At 50.5% G+C, this 16,491-nt stretch overlaps 1 protein-coding gene across 2 annotated transcripts; it reads right to left on the reverse strand.

The window, feature by feature from the left end:
• Positions 1-3,592: 3,592 nt before the first annotated feature.
• On the reverse strand, positions 3,593-15,722 carry Ints15 (integrator complex subunit 15). Of its 2 annotated transcripts, none has more exons than XM_070033496.1 (6): positions 15,489-15,722; positions 14,740-14,961; positions 11,306-11,471; positions 7,491-8,018; positions 6,483-6,522; positions 3,593-4,277 (listed from the first exon to the last, which is right to left on the reverse strand). In XM_070033496.1, the coding sequence occupies exons 1-6, from the start codon at positions 15,678-15,680 to the stop codon at positions 4,076-4,078; spliced, it is 1,350 nt and encodes a 449-aa protein (XP_069889597.1). In that variant the 5' UTR covers positions 15,681-15,722; the 3' UTR covers positions 3,593-4,075. The 2 variants fall into 2 exon arrangements, with proteins under 2 accessions (XP_069889597.1, XP_069889598.1); XM_070033497.1 differs by lacking the exon at positions 15,489-15,722 and adding an exon at positions 15,098-15,178.
• Between the last annotated feature and the right edge of the window lie 769 nt (positions 15,723-16,491).

Below are 16,491 nucleotides of genomic sequence, written 5' to 3' on the forward strand. Positions count from 1 at the left end.
ACAGCACCACTTCTGGCTTTTTCTGTTTATGTAGTACTGAGGAATCAAACACAAGGCTTTATGCATGCACTCCACTACTATGCCGCATTCCCAGCCCCCTCCCTTTTTTTTTCCCTGTGTGGTACTTGGCATGAACTCAAGGTCTTGTGACTATAGGCAAACATGCTACCATTTGAGCCATACTCCCAACCTCCCTTCCCCTGCTGGTTTTGCTTTAGTTTTTGGATAGTTTTGCTTTTTGCCTAGGCCACTTCCCTAAGACCCTGATTCTCCTATCTCTGCCTCCAGGACTACATGTGAAACATGTATGGTTTCTTTTTTTTTTTTTTTTTTTTAGTCCGGTCGTGGGGCCTGAGGTCTGGGCCTGGGCACTGTCCCTCAGCTCTTCAGCTCAAGGCTAGCACTCTAACACTTGAGCCACAGCGCCACTTCCGGCTTTTTTCTTCTTGTTTATGTGATGCTGAGGAATCGAACCCAGGGCCTCATGCATGCAAGGCAAGCGCTCTACCACTGAGCCACTTTCCCAGCCCAACATGTATGGTTTCTTTGCTAAGACAGGGTCTCAGTAACTTTGTAACCAGGCTGTCCTCAAATTATGATCCTCCCAATCTCCACCTAAGTAGATGGGATTACAGATGTGTGCCACCACGTCCATCCCAATGGCTCAACTAAAAAAAAAAAATAAAACACACATTTGGAAACTATGATGTTAAGTCAAGATTGTGGGGCTAGGTATGGTGGCACATGCCTGTAATCCCAGCTACCTCGTTATTTTCACTGTTTTTTATTTAGGAGATAGAGGTAGGAAGATTATACTTTTAGGCTGGCCTCAGGCAAAAGTATAAAAAGCTGTCTGAAAAACAAACTAAAGCAAAAGGGTTAGGTGTATGACTTAAGTGGATCTTGTAGCAAGTTCCAGAAGATTCTTAATTACAGCATGCAAAAACTCATTTCCATCATCTCCAACACTCAAAGTCCTGGTAACACTCACTGGTGCCCAGCTGCCCATAAATGGCAATGATGAGTTCTGTGTTCTCCAGTGCAGCACAGTGCCTAGCCTTCCTGGAGTCTAATCCTAGAGCACAGGACAGGCTTAGTCATAAAGGAGTTACGAATTTACAACTGGTAGCTAAGCCCTTTTTGATGGCTCTTCAACCTGTTTTTGGATTTTCCTTATCAAAAAACTATTGCATGGAGCAATTGTGTGTGTGTGTGTGTGTGTGTGTGTGTGTGTGTGTGTGTGTGTGTGTGTGTGTGTGTGTGTGTGTGTGTGTGTGTGTGTGTGTGTGTGTGTGTGTGTGTGTGTGTGTGTGTGTGTGTGTGTGTGTGTGTGTGTATTTGAAACTCGAGCCCTGAGTTCAAGCTCAGTACCCGTATCTTCCCCACCCTTTCCACCCACCCAATAAAGGATTCAGAGCAAGAAGGCAGACACAAGGCACATTACTGTTTGATTCCACCTGCATGAAATCTTCAGCAATGCAAGTTCCTATCAAGCAGACTGGTGGTTGCCTGGGTCTGGGGAAAGCAACAGTGACTTCTGATGAGTATGAATGTGAAGTGTCTTTTGCGGGGTGGGGGGATGAGGGGAACATGGCAGGGATCCTTGAAAATGTCATTTTAGTTCTGGAATTGCTGAGTGATGAGGCCATTTTATATTTTACTCTCTCAAGAGGGGCCAAACCAATACACACAGCGTGACAACTGGTTCCTCCGTGTCAAAGCACATTTCCTGTTGTGTCAGTCTGGATGGGTGACAGAACAGGAGAACAGTTAGACTGGCAATCTGCCCACATGTACTGGCCATTTTATGTTGTTTCTATGTTTATATTCTGATAAATATGATATGTTTTGAATGTCTTTTGATTAGTTTGAAGTTCTTTATATAATCTATAAGCTGATTTATATATTGAAAATATGTTTGCATGTTTATGAATGTGTGTAAGACACTTAGCCAAGTGTTACATTGTAACTATAAATTGGAGGCTGTCTTCCTAGTTAGTATAGAAAGAACTGGTAAGCAGTTAGACATGGTGGCACATGCCTAAAATACCAGCTACTCAGAAGGTGAAGGCAGAAAGATCTTAAGTTCAGCACCAGCCAGGATAAAGTTAGTGAGTCCCTCTATCAAAAACAAAGTGAAAAGAGCCAGGTGGAGGCCAGCCTGGGCAGAAAAGTTCATGACCCACCATCTTCTTTTTTTTTTTTTTTTTTGTCGGTCGTGGGGCTTGAACTCTGGGCCTGGGCGCTGTCCCTCAGCTCTTCAGCTCAAGACGCTCTACCACTTGAGCTACAGCGCCACTTCCGGTTTTCTGGTGGTTTATTGGAGATAGGAGTCTCACGGTCTCTCCTGCCCGGGCTGGCTTTGAACCACGATCCTCAGATCTCAGCCTCCTGAGTAGCTAGGATTACAGGCGTGAGCCACCAGCGCCCGGCCTACCCACCATCTTCTTAACCCTTGTCATCCCAAGCTATGTAGAAGACTGAGACTGTGAAAATCATGGTTTCAGCTCAGTCTAGAAAGGAAAATCTGACTCTCTCACAATGGAAAGAACCTACCACTTGAACACAACTCCATCCCTGCTTTTTGCCATGCTGGCTTCAAACTGTGATCCTCTGGATCTCAGCCTTCTGAGTAGGTAGGATTACAGGTATGAGCTGCCACCGCCCAACATTGCTTAGTAGGTGGTGACAAGAGAGCTGACTTTGGATCATTGCTGAAACACTCTGTCCTGGGGCTGATCTCATAGTGCCAAGATGTGCATCTGGGAAGAGCCGAGAGCTCTTCATTTGACATCAGCCCATAAACATAGAACTTGCTGAAGCAGGGATTACCAGCTTAAACTCAAAATGGCCTTTATACTTATTTTGTTTTTGTTTTGTTTTTCCACTCTTGGGTAATACTGGGGCTTGAACAGAGTCCTGAGCTTGCTAAGCTACTTGAGTCATACCCCAGCCATATGGCTGTTTAGTTTGAAAATAAAGATTTCTGATGGACTTCACTGTCAAGCCTGGCTTTTCTGTGCATGCTCTGGCTGCAATCCAGGCCATGAGGAAGCTGTGGGCTCTCATCCATGAGAAAGAACACAGGCCCTTCCACAGAAGGCCAGCCCTATATGCAGCCCAGCCTCCATTCTTGACCATGGATACACACGGCCATTAGACCACCAGGAACAGAAGTGTGACAAGGTCACATATCTAACTTCAGTCTGGTCAGGCTGCAATGGCTGCGGTTAGCATCTGTCACCAGTCACCTACAGGCCAGGGGTGCCAGTGACATGGCCACTCCCCACCCCCTAACTAATGAGAAGTTAACGCAGGTACCTTCCAATGCCATTCTAGAAAATCCCTCCTGAGGGGGACCTCTGTGCCGGGGCAACAAAGAACCAGGACCTGAGCAGGTGGGGCAAGGACCCGGGACTACATTTCTGTCACCACCTGCTACCTCTCCTTAGCAGGCAGCATAAGCACATTTATGATGTTGTTAAAATCCACTCTGCAAGGCTGGGGTAGCTCGATGGCAGAGAGCTCACCTAGTGTGGGCAAGGCCCTGGATTTCAGCTCCAGCACAAATAAAGAATCCATAAAGTCTATAAAACTGTTTAGAAAAAATGTATTTGATCATATGAAAGGAAAATTTGGAGACTCCCAATAAAACAAGTTTCTTCCCGAGGTGGCGGGAAGCACCGCCGGTGTCCCTGAGCAGTGCCGGAGCTGCAGCGAGCTGGGGCCGTTCCAGCTGAACTCCCGGAGCTGCCTGCGGGCATCACGTCCTGAGGAGCGAGGCCAGGAGTGGGACTGGCAGAGCTGGCAGAGTGGCTTCCCCACTGGGGTCCCCGGGGCTGGAACTGGCACGCAACCATGCAGGCACTCGGCAGAGAGCTGCATGCCTCCCTTTCATTCATCCAATCTGGATGTTTAAGAATATGACCAAGAGGCACCTGGACTTGAGCGACTCAGGACTTCTGCCTGCTGCTTCCTGAAGCCCCGTTGGGGCCAGCACCCCTTTGGCTCTGAAGGCGTCCTTGGTCCAGGCGGGAAGGCACACCACCACCGCCCTGCGGTGCACAGGCCCGGTCTAGCGGATGGGCCTGAATGGGAAGGTCACGCCTGAGATGAAGGTGTGCCCGGGGTGCGTGGGCAGCGCAGGGTGGGCGGCAGGGTGGGCTGGCACAGGCCCGTAGCCCAGCGGGGGCGTGTGGATATGCGGATAGAAGCCAGGAGGGAGAGCTGCATGTGGCGACTGCTGCACAGGGCCTGAGATCACCAGCTGGAGGAGGCTGCAAGCACAAGGACAGGGGTGAGGATGCCAACTCTAGCCATTCTGTGACCTATGGGGCCTGCTCTGTCCCAGTGCACCTGGCAGCTGGAAATGGTGGCACTCACCCACGGACCAGGAGAGGCATGGATGGAGGCACAAGGAAGGAGGAAGGGGTGACAGGCTTTAGCTCCAGGGCTGGACAGAGCCAAGGGCAAAGCCATGAACCCCAGCAATGAAAGTGAAGAGCAGGTCTATACCCTGGGCCCTGGGCCCTGTGGAAGCTCCCACTGGCTTCTGCAGCCCCAGGGGATTGAGGCCCACCACACATTGGCCAGTTTCAGCTCAGCTGTCTCTGCATCTATGTAGACTGCACAACAGTGCACACCATGGCAGTGAGGACAGCAGGTTGTTTCACTAACTCTTCATGCCTCAGTCCTGAATGGACTCTACCCATACGCCTCACAGAAGTTGCCTTTCAAATGATCTCCAAATAGATCATGTACAGCTTCCTTGGATACAACCTAGGTTTGAACCACAGCCTCCACCAACCTGAACAGCCCACTGGTCAAGACCCACCTTGGGGGGCTGGGAAGGTGGCTCAGTGGTAGAGTTGCCTTGCATGCATGAGGTCCTGGGTTCAATTCCTCAGCACACATAAGCAGAAAAAGCTAGAAATGGCGCTGTGGCTCAAGTGGTAGAGTGCTAGCCTTGAGCTGAAGAGCTGAGGGCCAACGCCCAGGCCCAGAGTTCAGGCCCTATGACTAACCAAAAAAATAAAAATAAAAAAGACCCACCTTGGGAAACTGCAGCCCTTCTTTCTCCCAGTTCTCCACACCAGGCCCACAGTACCCCAGTGCCATCTTCCCTACCCAGGGCCTTAGCCTTCCCCTATCTTTCTCTACCCTCCACTTTTAGGGATGCTCCTTCCTGAACTCGGTGAGTTTCCAATGCTGGGTTCTTTGAATGAGAAACTTCCTAAGAGAGCTGCTGCCTTGCCCTCTAGTTCTCACTTCTGCAAACCCTGCCATGGAAATGTCCCCTTGTGTGTAGGGGGTCACAATTCTTTTTTTTTTTCTTTTTTTTAAGTACCTGTCCTGGGGCTTGAACTCAGGGCTAGTGCTCTACCACTGAGCCACAGCACCACTTTGGACTTTTTTGGTGGTTCACTGAAGATAAGAGTCTCACAGACTTTCCCAGACTTTCCTGTCTGCGCTGGCTTTGAACCATGAGCCTTCAGAGCTCAGCCTGCTGAGTAGCTAGGTGCGAGCCAACAGCGTTTGGCACAATTGCTGTTTTTAGTGGCTATGTAATACTCTACCTTTCAGAGGCACAAGGCTCACTTACCAATTCTCCCAAGACTTGGGTTCTTGGACTAAATGGTTTGCACGAGACAGTTCTGTGCACACCTTTGACCTCTTTTCTAAGGACAGCTTCACAGACGTGACACCCTAAGCTCTGAAGTAAGCAGCAGTGCACATTGACTAGACCCCACACACCTGGCTCACACCCATCTAAGGGCTGCCTGTGCTTTTTCTCATCCCACTCACAAAACCCTCTGGCAGGTGGGTGGGTGCCTAAGGCCAAGAATCCCAAAGTAAAACCAGAATTCTCTTGATTTTTCAAAGGAAAACACACATCACAGGAGGCAGAGGACTTGCCGCAGGGACAGGACTCTAAAATGTGAGTGACACTTCCTGCTTTTCCCACAATGAGTGTGATTGGGGAGAGGGATGAGAACTCCACTCCACTTTAGCACAGACCATGGGAGGACAGACTGGTATTCTTCTTCACCAGTAGGAGTCAAGGCTGGGAGACAGTGAGCCCACCCCAACGTCACAGCAAAGCAGAGCGGGGCACTGCTCAGAAACCAGGTTCCTATGGCCAGAGGCCTTAGCACGGATATGACCAATTCGTGCCTCTTGGTTGGTGGCCCTCTGTTTCTCCCCAGAGCTCCAGCAGGACCTGCCCTGACATGGGGAGCACACTCTGCTGCCTTCTCTACTTCCAGCCAGATACTAGTCTCCAAGTTTACACTCTGCCTAGGACTCCCCACACAAGGGTCACACGAGCACTTCTGCCTCCTACTTTGCAGGTACTGAAGCCCTTGCAGACCACCTGGCTAAAGCATCAGGATGGAGGAGTCTGCCCCACTGGAGACTTGCTATGTCTCCCCCCCCCCCCCCCCATGCTGCTGGCCCCACTGCAGGCCTCCCAGGGCACCTACTTGTTATGGGGCAGCCTGGAGCACAGCGTTCGCAGGTCATCTGAAACAAGGAAACACATGATTAAGCAACAGACTGCAGACAGGTGAACTTGGCTGAAACTTCTCAAGGATGCTGGCAAGAGAGCTACATGTTCTCGGCATCCTTTTGAAACTGGCTTCTCCTTTCTCCCATTCTTGCTTTAACAAACTGGCCCACAAGAGAAGAAGCTGCTCAGAAGGGAGCAGATTTGCTGATGTCTGTCAAGTGGCTGCAAAAGAGCCAGGGCAAGGCTGTACTGAGCAATAAACCATACAGGGTGGTTCAGGAGCAGCAGTGCGGTAAGACAGAAACTCACCAGTGGGGGCTGGGAAGGTGGCTCAGTGGTAGAGCACTTGCCTTGCATGCATGAGGCCCTGGGTTCGATTCCTCAGCACCACATAAGCAGAAAAAAAAAAGCTGGAAGTGGCACTGTGGCTCAAGTGGTAGAGCACTAGCCTTGAGCTGAAGAACTGAGGGACAGCGCCCAGGCCCAGAGTTCAGGCCCCACGACCTGACCCCCCCCCCCAAAAAAAAGAAAACTCACCACTGGTGGTGCCATGGTGACCTTGAGCAAATCAACACTGACAGAGCAAACACCGCCAAGCAGCAGGCCACTCCCAGGGTGGACTGTGAGCACCAGAATGCAGAGGCACTAGAATTCCTCAAATCAGGAGGTAGGAAGGTATGCCTAAGTGGGCAGTGTTTAAGTGTAAATGTTTCACCAAACACGTCACCTTTTACTGTATGTAAACCACCTCTGGAGAAAGGATAATAGGAAAAGATAACTGCTCAAGGGGAAAAAACTCCTATGTTCTCCAAGAGTCCCCAAAGAGTCTGGGACAAAGAGCCAGGCGGTGCCTGGTACAGCATGGTAGGACCTGATGGGGGTGAGCCCTGCCCCCAGTATCTATCTAGGGGGTCTATTTTCTCTCTGCCTGCGCAGAGTTATTGCAATTCCAGGAGGCCTGCAGGGCAGGGGGAGGACCCACCTCTGGTGCACAGCAGAGCTCCAGAGGCCATGGCCACCTGCAAAGCTTGTGCCAGCCGGTCCAGCGAGAGCTCAATTTCCTGGGAGGCGTTGAGGGGGTTCAGTTCATCTGCGAGCCTATTGATCTCCTCCACCAGCGGGACCATGTGGTCGAAGAGAATGAGCCCCAGGCGCCCATAGAGATTCTTCTCAGTCAAGTGCAGCTGCAGTGTCATGAGGACTTGCAGGACACTGAGGTGGAGTTTGGAGTACAGGAGGTGCGCGTCGCGATCCAGCCCCACGCCCGGGTCCTTGGCAACCTTGCTACTGACATGCCCGTTAGACAAACAGGGCTTCTTCTTCCTTTTGTAAGCCAGGGGGGCCTTCACGCACCAGCGGATCAGCCCAATGAGGGGCGTGAGCTCTAAAAATCCTATCGGGAGATTGGCTGCAATCGGAGTATTTAAGAAAGTGATGAGGATCAACCTTGGGTCCTCATATATCCAGTGGACAATCATTTCTAGCAAGTCCAGAGGTGGGATGAGGTCATCTGCAAACAAAAGACATTGTCAGCTGTACTCCTGGCCTTGGGAATGGCTGTGGACAGAGACATCAGATCTCCCAGTCCACAGCCTACCTGAACAACTCCAACCTCTGAGGTGTGGCTCCTTTCCTGGAACACCACCCTAGGAGGGTGTGGACTCCTGCTCTAGTCACTGCCCAGGAAGCTCTGTCAAGGTGAAGACTGAGAAATTACTTAAGCCAGAAGTTCTTAAGAGTACCATCATGCAGAGGAAACAGCCTAAATGTCCATTCAAATAAGTCCTACTCTGACATCCCAAACCACACCCACACTGACCACTTTCCACAGAAGGGGTTTTTCTATTCAGTGTCTCCTCCATGGGGTAACAAAATGGTAATAATGAGGACCAGTGTTGACAGTGCTTACCATATGCCAGTCCTGCACATAAGAGACCCACGCAGTCCCCACACAAAGGATGGGGAGACTGAGGCACAGAGATAATAAGTAATTTCCTAGATTTGGACTCAGATCTGACCTCAGCAGCCTGGTTGCCCAGTGCCTCAACGAAAAGAAAAGGAGGAGAGGGGAGGGGAGGGGAAAAAAAGCTTAAAAGCAAGGAAACAGGTGTTAGAGGCAGGTGGTAGACTGCTAGCCAATGATGACTGGTGCTGGCAGGGTAAAAGAGAGGGCAGAGGAGAAGAGAGAGGAGAGAAGGAGGAACATGGAGCTAGTAGAAAAGCAGGCTTGGAGCTGAACTCTGCAAAGAGCTGGTCATCAAGGCCTGTCAGTTTTCCTGGAGGAAAGCAACACACCTGGCCCCTGCTGGGGAGCCACACACCCCACTGGGACCACAGATGACCAGACATGGACAGTCTCAGTACATTACATGCCCTGCTTATCAAACCTTGTTCCTTGGGCCCCACTCCTGGTGGTAGAGGCAGGCAGCAGAGCCTACTGCCAGTCAGACCCCAGATGTCAATTCTTGCTGTTCCTTGTCTCAGTCTGACCTGAGTTCAGCTATTGGACAGCGATGAGGCCATGGGCTTCTCCCATGGAGAAGAACACTCTCAAGACAGACCCAAGAACCTCGACTGGCATTATGCTAAGGAAGTCTCAAAACTGTCACCAAAGGAGAACCAGCAAGCTGGACACTGATGGCTCACACCTGTAATCCTAGCTACTTAGGAGGCTGAGATCTGAGGATTACTATTCAAAGCCAGTCCCAGCAGCAAAGTCCATGAGACTCTTATCTCCAATTAATCAATAGAAAACTGGAAGAGGCACTGTGGCTCAAAGTGGTAGAGTGCTAACCTTGAGCAAACAAAGCTCAGGGACAGCACCCATGCCCTGAGTTCAAGCCCCACAACTGACAACAACAACAACCACAAAAAGCAGAGCCAGCATGTACCAGACACCAAGGACACTCTTCCCCTATGTTGGGCTGCTGCCAAAAGGTTTAACTTGTCTTTTCATTAGGAAACAACTAGACAAACTGAAGTTCAGGATGTTCAGTAAAACAACAGGTCTGAGCTCTTCAAAAACGTCAGTGTCACAGACTAAGGAGTAGACTGAGTGGCTCAGCAGTCAGGGTGGGGAGAGCAAAGTGCCCGACAATTATGTATAACGCATCATCCCTAATTGGAGATCCTGATTCTCTTGATCCCTCAAAGTGGAAAAGAGGCTACTGAAAAGCAATATTAGAGCCAGGTGTTATGGCTCACACCTGTAATTCCAGACCACTTGGAAGGCTGAGAACAGGAGAGCCAGGTCAGCCCAGGCAGCACCCTCTCAACAGAGATGCACACATCTGTCATTCCGGAAATGACAGGAAGTGTAAAATAGGTAGTTGGCAGTCCAGGAGTGCTATCCTAAAAACAGCTGAAGTGAAACGCTATCTTAAAAACAACAGCAGAAAACAGACAGAAGCATGGCTTAGCAGTAATACAGTGCCTGACTAGCAAGCATGAAGCCCTGAGTTCAAACCCCAGTACTGAGGGGGGGAAAAAAAGCAACATAAAGATAATAAAGAAAATCTGAATACAGGCTATCATGGTAATAATATTTTATTCACCATTAAATCTTAAGTATGATGGGATTATAGCTATATAAGGGGATATCCTACATCTTAGAAGATACAAGGTGTGTATATGTACGCACCACATGTGAGCCAATACTGGGTCTTGAACTCGGAGACTGGGTGCTGTCCCTTAGCTTTTTTGTCCAAGGCTGGCATTCTACCACTTGAGCCACAGCTCCACTTTTGGCTTTTTGCTGGTTAGATAAGAGTCTCAGATTTGTCTGCTCAGGCTGGCTTTGAATCCCATCCTCAGATCTCAGCCTCCTGAATAAGTAGCTAGGATTACAGATGTGAGCCAACAGCACACAGCTAGGAGATATAAGTTTAAATACTTGAGAACTGATATCAACAACAAATGTTCAATAGTTTGTGGGATGTATGTAGGAATAATCTTTGGTTGCTGTTAGTGGTTATGAGGCACATAAAATGTCTATTGTACTATTCTCCCAGTTTTCCCAAACATTTTAAGTTTTCACAGTAAAAAGTGGACCTGGGTTCGATTCCTCAGCACCACATAAGCAAAAAAGAAAAAAGCCAGAAGTGGCGCTGTGGCTCAAGTGGTAGAGCGCTAGCCTTGAGCTGAAGAGCTGAGGGACAGTGCCCAGGCCCAGAGTTCAGGCCCTATGACCGGACCCAAAAAAAAAAAAAGTGGAATATAAAAAGGCAAGTTGCATAGCTGGGCAAGGTGCACGTGCCTAAAATTCCAGCACTTGTGAGGAGGAGGCAGAAGGATGAGTTCCAGGCCAATCTAGGTTACATAGGTTGCAAAATAAAGTAGGTCATAAGCCTTTAGACACTCTGTCTAGGCCCAAGTCTTGGGGCTACTTGCCACTTCTACCCCTGGAACTTGGAGAACTACAGAAAGTTGTCACTTAGCAAACTGTGTGGTCTAAGTGCTTGCATTTTTAGCTTTAGACCCTAAAGTAAAGAAATACACTTCAGCTGGGTGCCGGTGGCTCATGCCTGTAATCCTTGCTGCTCAGGAGACTGAGATCTGAGGATCACTGTTCAAAGCCAGTCCAGGCAGGAACGTCCGTGAGACTCTCATCTCCAATAAACCACCAGAAAATCCAAAGTGGTGCTGTGGCTCAAGTGGTAGAGCACTAGCCTTGAGCTGAAGAGTTCAGGGACAACGCCCAGAGTTCCAGTCCTACAACTGACAAAAGAAAAAAGAAATACACTTCAGGGGGAAGTGTGCAGGAAGGACTTCACTGACAGCAGTGCTGTCTTGGCTTACCTGATGACAGGTCGTAGAGTGCAGTGACGGATGTTATGAATTGGCAGCAGAACCGTGGGCTGGCGCTAAATGTCTGCTTCAGTGTGTGAACAGAGCCGGGCACCAAGCAACAGTAGTCATCCACGAGGGCCCTGGCCAGCCTCACACAGTAGACCACAGGCGTCCGCTGGGGAGAAACCACAGCCTCTGTCACTGCAGGCAGGAGAAGGGACAGACCCACACAGGATAGAAGGACAGAACAGCCTCCTTTGAAGGAGATCAGTCAGGTCCCTTCGAAGAGCCTCACTGGGATCAGCCATGCTCCTTCACTCCTGTGCCACACAGGACACCTTGCTACCAGGCAGTGGAGCAGCTGTGACCCACAAATCTGCCCACTCTTAGGAAAGATCATCTTTGACTTTGGGTGAGGAAATGATACATCTGGTGACTTTACTGGAGTACTAGTGAAACCCAACAGGTACAAATGCCAGGCTCATGCCTGTAATCCTAGCTACTCAGGAGACTGAGACCTAAGGATTCTGACTCAAAGTCAGCTCAGGCAGGAAAGTCTGTGAGACTCTTACATCCAATAAACCACCAAAAGCTGGAAGTGAAGCTGTGGCTCAAGTGGTGGAGCACCAGCTTTGAGTGAAAAAGCTAAGGAACACAGCATCTTGGCCCTGAGTTTATGCCCCAGAACTGGCACAAAAAAGTAAATAAATAAAATAAAAATAAAGTTTCTCACATGATGAAAATGCCTGCTTTGGCACCACTCCCAAATTCCCCTTACAATCCTACTCCCTTTTTTGGGGGGGTCCGGTCATAGGGCCTGAGCTCTGGGTCTGGGCGCTATCCCTCAGCTCTTCAGCTCAAGGCTAGTGCTCTACCACTTGAGCCACAGCGCCACTTCCGGATTTTTTTTTCTGCTTATGTGGTTCTGAGGAATTGAACCCAGGACCTCAGGCATGCAAGGCAAGCGCTCTACCACTGAGCCACCTTCCCAGCCCAAGCCTACTCCCTTTGAGGTTTCTATAATACTTCCAGGTCATGCGTCACCTCCCTCCCATCTATTCCTTCCCACCTGTGTATCTATTACTAGCTGTGGCTGTGCTCAGCAGTGGCAAATAGAACAACTACCTAGCAGATAATGTACTGCAAAAGAAAAAAAGCAATATGGAGCCAATTAGGGAAATCTGAATACAGGCTGTATCATAGATAACTGTATTCCATGACCGTTAAGTTTCTTAGGTGTGATGGTATTATGGTTGTATAAGAAAATGTCCTTGTTCCTAAAGAGACACATCTTCTACGACACACAAATTCATAATGGTTTAGGGAAAAAAATGGTAGGGTTAGGTTTGCTCAAGATGATACTCCAGGACACCCCCTGGACTACAGAGGACAGCAAGGACAGCCGGCTCATGCAGCTGGTTGACTGCTCACAAAGGACCAGAACAGCCAATCACAACATGATCTCTCTACTGCTCTCAGGAGAAAGCTCATATGACAGGACCAAACTCAAACTATGAAGATGGCTTTTTTTTTTTTTTTGGTTGGTCATGGGGTTTGAACTCTGGGCCTGAGCCTGTCCCTCAGCTCTTCAGCTCAAGGCAAGTGCTCTACCACTTGAGCTACAGCGCCACTTCCGGTTTTCTGGTGGTTTATTGGAGATAAGAGGCTGGCTTTGAATTGAATCCTCAGATCTCAGCCTCCTGAGTAGCTAGGATTACTGAAGATGGTTTTCTTGGTAGTCATCTGCCTTCAGTTGCCAAAATGCCAGCACAACACCATCAGATGAGGTAAATTTAAAATTACATAACACTAGAAGAGGCTGAACTCAGCTTCACTATATTGCCAAGGAGTGAAAGGTAATCAATCTTGAGGTCAAACACAACACAAATGATCCATAGACACTGGATTGGGGCTACACATAATCATATGATTCTGCTAGCCTAATTTTGTGGACAAAGGTTGTAAAAAAAACAGAGAGCTGGGTACTAGTGGCTCACACCTATAATCCTAGCTACTCAGGAGACTGAGATCTGAGAATCAAAGCCAGCCAGAGCAGTCCATAAAACGTATATCTACAACTCATCACCAAAAGGCTGGAAGTGGAGCTTTGGCTTAAGTGGTAGAAAGCTAGCCTTGAGCAAAAAAAGCTCAGGGATTATACCCAAGTCCTGAGTTCAAGTCAGCACAAAAAGAAGAGGGAGAGGGAGACTGAGAGAAAGAGAGACAGAGAGGAGGAGAGAGAGGGGGTGAGGGAAAGACAGACAAAATTCCAAGTACTTGGTCAAGAAGCAGGTTTATGACACTGACCAGGGTACATTCTGTTAATTTCACTAAAGAATAGATTAGCCACATTTTTTGATCAATAGCTACTGTGTGGAGTGTTTGTTTTTTAACCCTTAAATAGCAAAATAGTAAAACCAAAGACATCTTGAAAAATACCTTCTAAAACTAAATCTATTATAAATACTTTTTCCTTTCATACATTCAATAAGAAAATTAACAACTATGTGATGTCACCATCAAACTGTGCAAAACAACCCACATGCTTACTGATCTACTTGTATAAAAAGCAACCTTCTGGTTGGGAAGACAGAGAAGTTGGAGGCCAGCCTGAAGAAAAAGTTGGCAAAACCCTATCTCAACCAATAAGCTAGGCATGGTAATAGACCCCTAAAATCCCAGCACTGGGAGACAAACAGAAGGATCACAGCATGCAGCTGGCCTTGGAAGAAAAGCAAGACCCTATCTGAAAATTAAATAAAGCAAAAAAGGGCAGAGAACTTGGCTCAAGTGGTACAGCACATGCTCAGCAAGGACAAGGCCCTGAGTTTAAAACTAGTGTTACACACACACCAAAAAAACAAAAACAAAAACCAACTTCAAAAGATATACATCATCATTAGTTGACACATAATGGGGTGTGGGTATGGCAGTACTGGGGCTTGAACTCAGGGCCAGGGTGCTGTCCCTTAGCCTTTTCACTCAAGGCTGCTTGGTGCTCTCCTTACATGAGCCACCACTTTTTGGCAGTTAACTGGAAATAAAAGTTCATGAACTTTCCTGCCTGCGCTGGCTTCCAATCATGATCCTCAGATCTGAGCCTCTTAGCCTGACTCACAATGATCTTTTAAAAAACAAAAATACTGTCTTTGAGACTGAATGCATAGTTTTCAAATTCCTATTTTGCTTAAGAAAAGGATTTTTTCACTTGTTCTAAAGCCCTTTCTTCATTAAATGGCTTAATCTACCATTATCGACTGTTAGTGGGGATTTTTACATTCTGTATACAAAACTGGGGTGCTGATGTCACCAAGCAGCAACAATGACCCAGTGACACAGTGCATTTGTAAAGACTGTGTCAAGATCTCTCCAGGAATCCTGCTCCATGGAAAGCCCTGAAAGCAAGCTTGTCTTCGGAATACCAGGAGGAAGGCTAGCAGTACCTGGAGCCAGGAGGCCGCACACTCCAACACTGGGATTCGGCACACGGCCACAGCCATAGAGACCAGTTTCCCCAACAAGCTCATCCGGCTGTCATCAGCTTTATTCCCTTGAGGGCTGAAAAGCGATGAGAAAATAATCTGCCGCACAGAGTCCTTGGTTTGCTCCTGGAAATAATTGCACATGATTTCAAGTAGTTGAAGCTCTTGGAGAGAATTCAGTCTCTGTAAAAACAAACGCGGGGGGGGGGGGGGGGGGAACGGTGAGAGGTGTGGTTTTCACAGGCTGGTTAGAGGACAGAGGAAGAAAGAAAAAAGCAGGGGATTGATTCCTTTCCCGCCCCCAGTGTGTTCCTCGTACCCTTCTGAAAAAGAGCAGGCCTTAGGGAGCAGATCAAGAAAAAGTCCTGTGACATTAGCTGTCACTTCGAAGAGTTCAGGCTGCCCCATGGGGTGGCGACTCTAGATAAAGAAGCCTTTGGGGGGGGGGGGGTGTAAGCAGTTCATAAAATGTCTCAGTGGAGAGCTACCAATGGGGGGGGGGGGGAGGAGGGAGAGAAGAGGCTGCCACTAGCTTGCAAACCAGGCAGGCTGAGTGAAGCTCCAAGGCCTCGGGGCAGGGGGTGCATGGGCTGAGCGATGCCCCAGGGCCGCGGTGCAGGGACGGGCGTGGGCATGGGGAGAAAGAGTCGGGATCCGGGCTGAGGGAGCGCCCCGGCGGCAGAGGGGAGGGGCGCGGCGGGGCCGGGCACCTTGGGCTGCGCTCCGCGCTCCTTGGGCACCTGGAACACGAACTCCTCCAGCAGTTCCACGGGGCCCTTGTCCACGAGCGGCAGCGGCGCACTCTGCAGCTGCCCGCTGAAGTAGATGTCCAGGTGGTACAGCACCTCCTTGGCGGCGCTCAGCGCGTCGCGGCGCAGCAGCGAGTGCCGGATGTCGCTCATGGTGCGGCCGCCGCCGCGGCCCGGCACCCCGCGCGTCCACTTCCGCCCCGGCGGCCGGGGACGCGCGCCGCCGCCGCCGCCGCCGCCGCCGCCGCCGCCGCCGCCGCCGCCGCCGCCGCCGCCGCCACCGCCGCCTGCGGGGGAGACAAAGAGGCGCGGCCTGGGCTCCGCCCCGACGCGGCGGGCTGAGTCGCGGCGCCCGCCCGTCTTCCCGCCGCTACCTGATGCGGGCCCGCTTGCGAGGCCCTCGCCGCCGCCGCCGCCGCTGGCGGCCAGCGGGCGCCCGGGGTCCGACTGCGGCGCCGCCCAGAGCTGCGGGAGCCGACGCCGCGCAGCCGAACGGCGGCCGAATGCCGGGCGAGCGACGGCGGCCCGCAGAGGCCAAGCACAGGCTGCGGCCTCGCGCTCTCCGGAGGGCGCCCCCTGGCGGCACGGCCGGGCGGGAGGCGGTGTGTCAGAGGTCGGCCCCGCCCCGCCGCAGGTAGGCCCCGCCCCGCCAGGCCGCGGGGACGCACGCGGCCGGGCCCGGCGCCCCCCCGTGGCTACCCCTGGAGGCGCCCTGGCCTGCGGTCTCCGCGCTCAGAGCCTCCACCGTGCTTTCCACCTGCTGGGACGGGGCAAGGGCGCAGGACCTCGGCTTGGAGCCAGCGAACTTTGGGGCTCCCCGGGCTCCAGCCATTGAAGTTGCGTCCTTTGGGGAAGCCATGGGCTGCTAGGGGCTCCCTGCCCCCGTTCCTACTTCCTACCCAGGACACCCATCTCCAAGTTCTCCCCGGAGGCCTGGCCTCTCTGGCTGCTGACCCTTGGCCCG

Source organism: Dipodomys merriami, unplaced genomic scaffold, assembly GCF_024711535.1.
Source record: "Dipodomys merriami isolate MVZ:Mamm:240054 unplaced genomic scaffold, mDipMer1.0.p SCAF_22, whole genome shotgun sequence".
Classification (NCBI taxonomy): Eukaryota; Metazoa; Chordata; class Mammalia; order Rodentia; family Heteromyidae; genus Dipodomys; species Dipodomys merriami.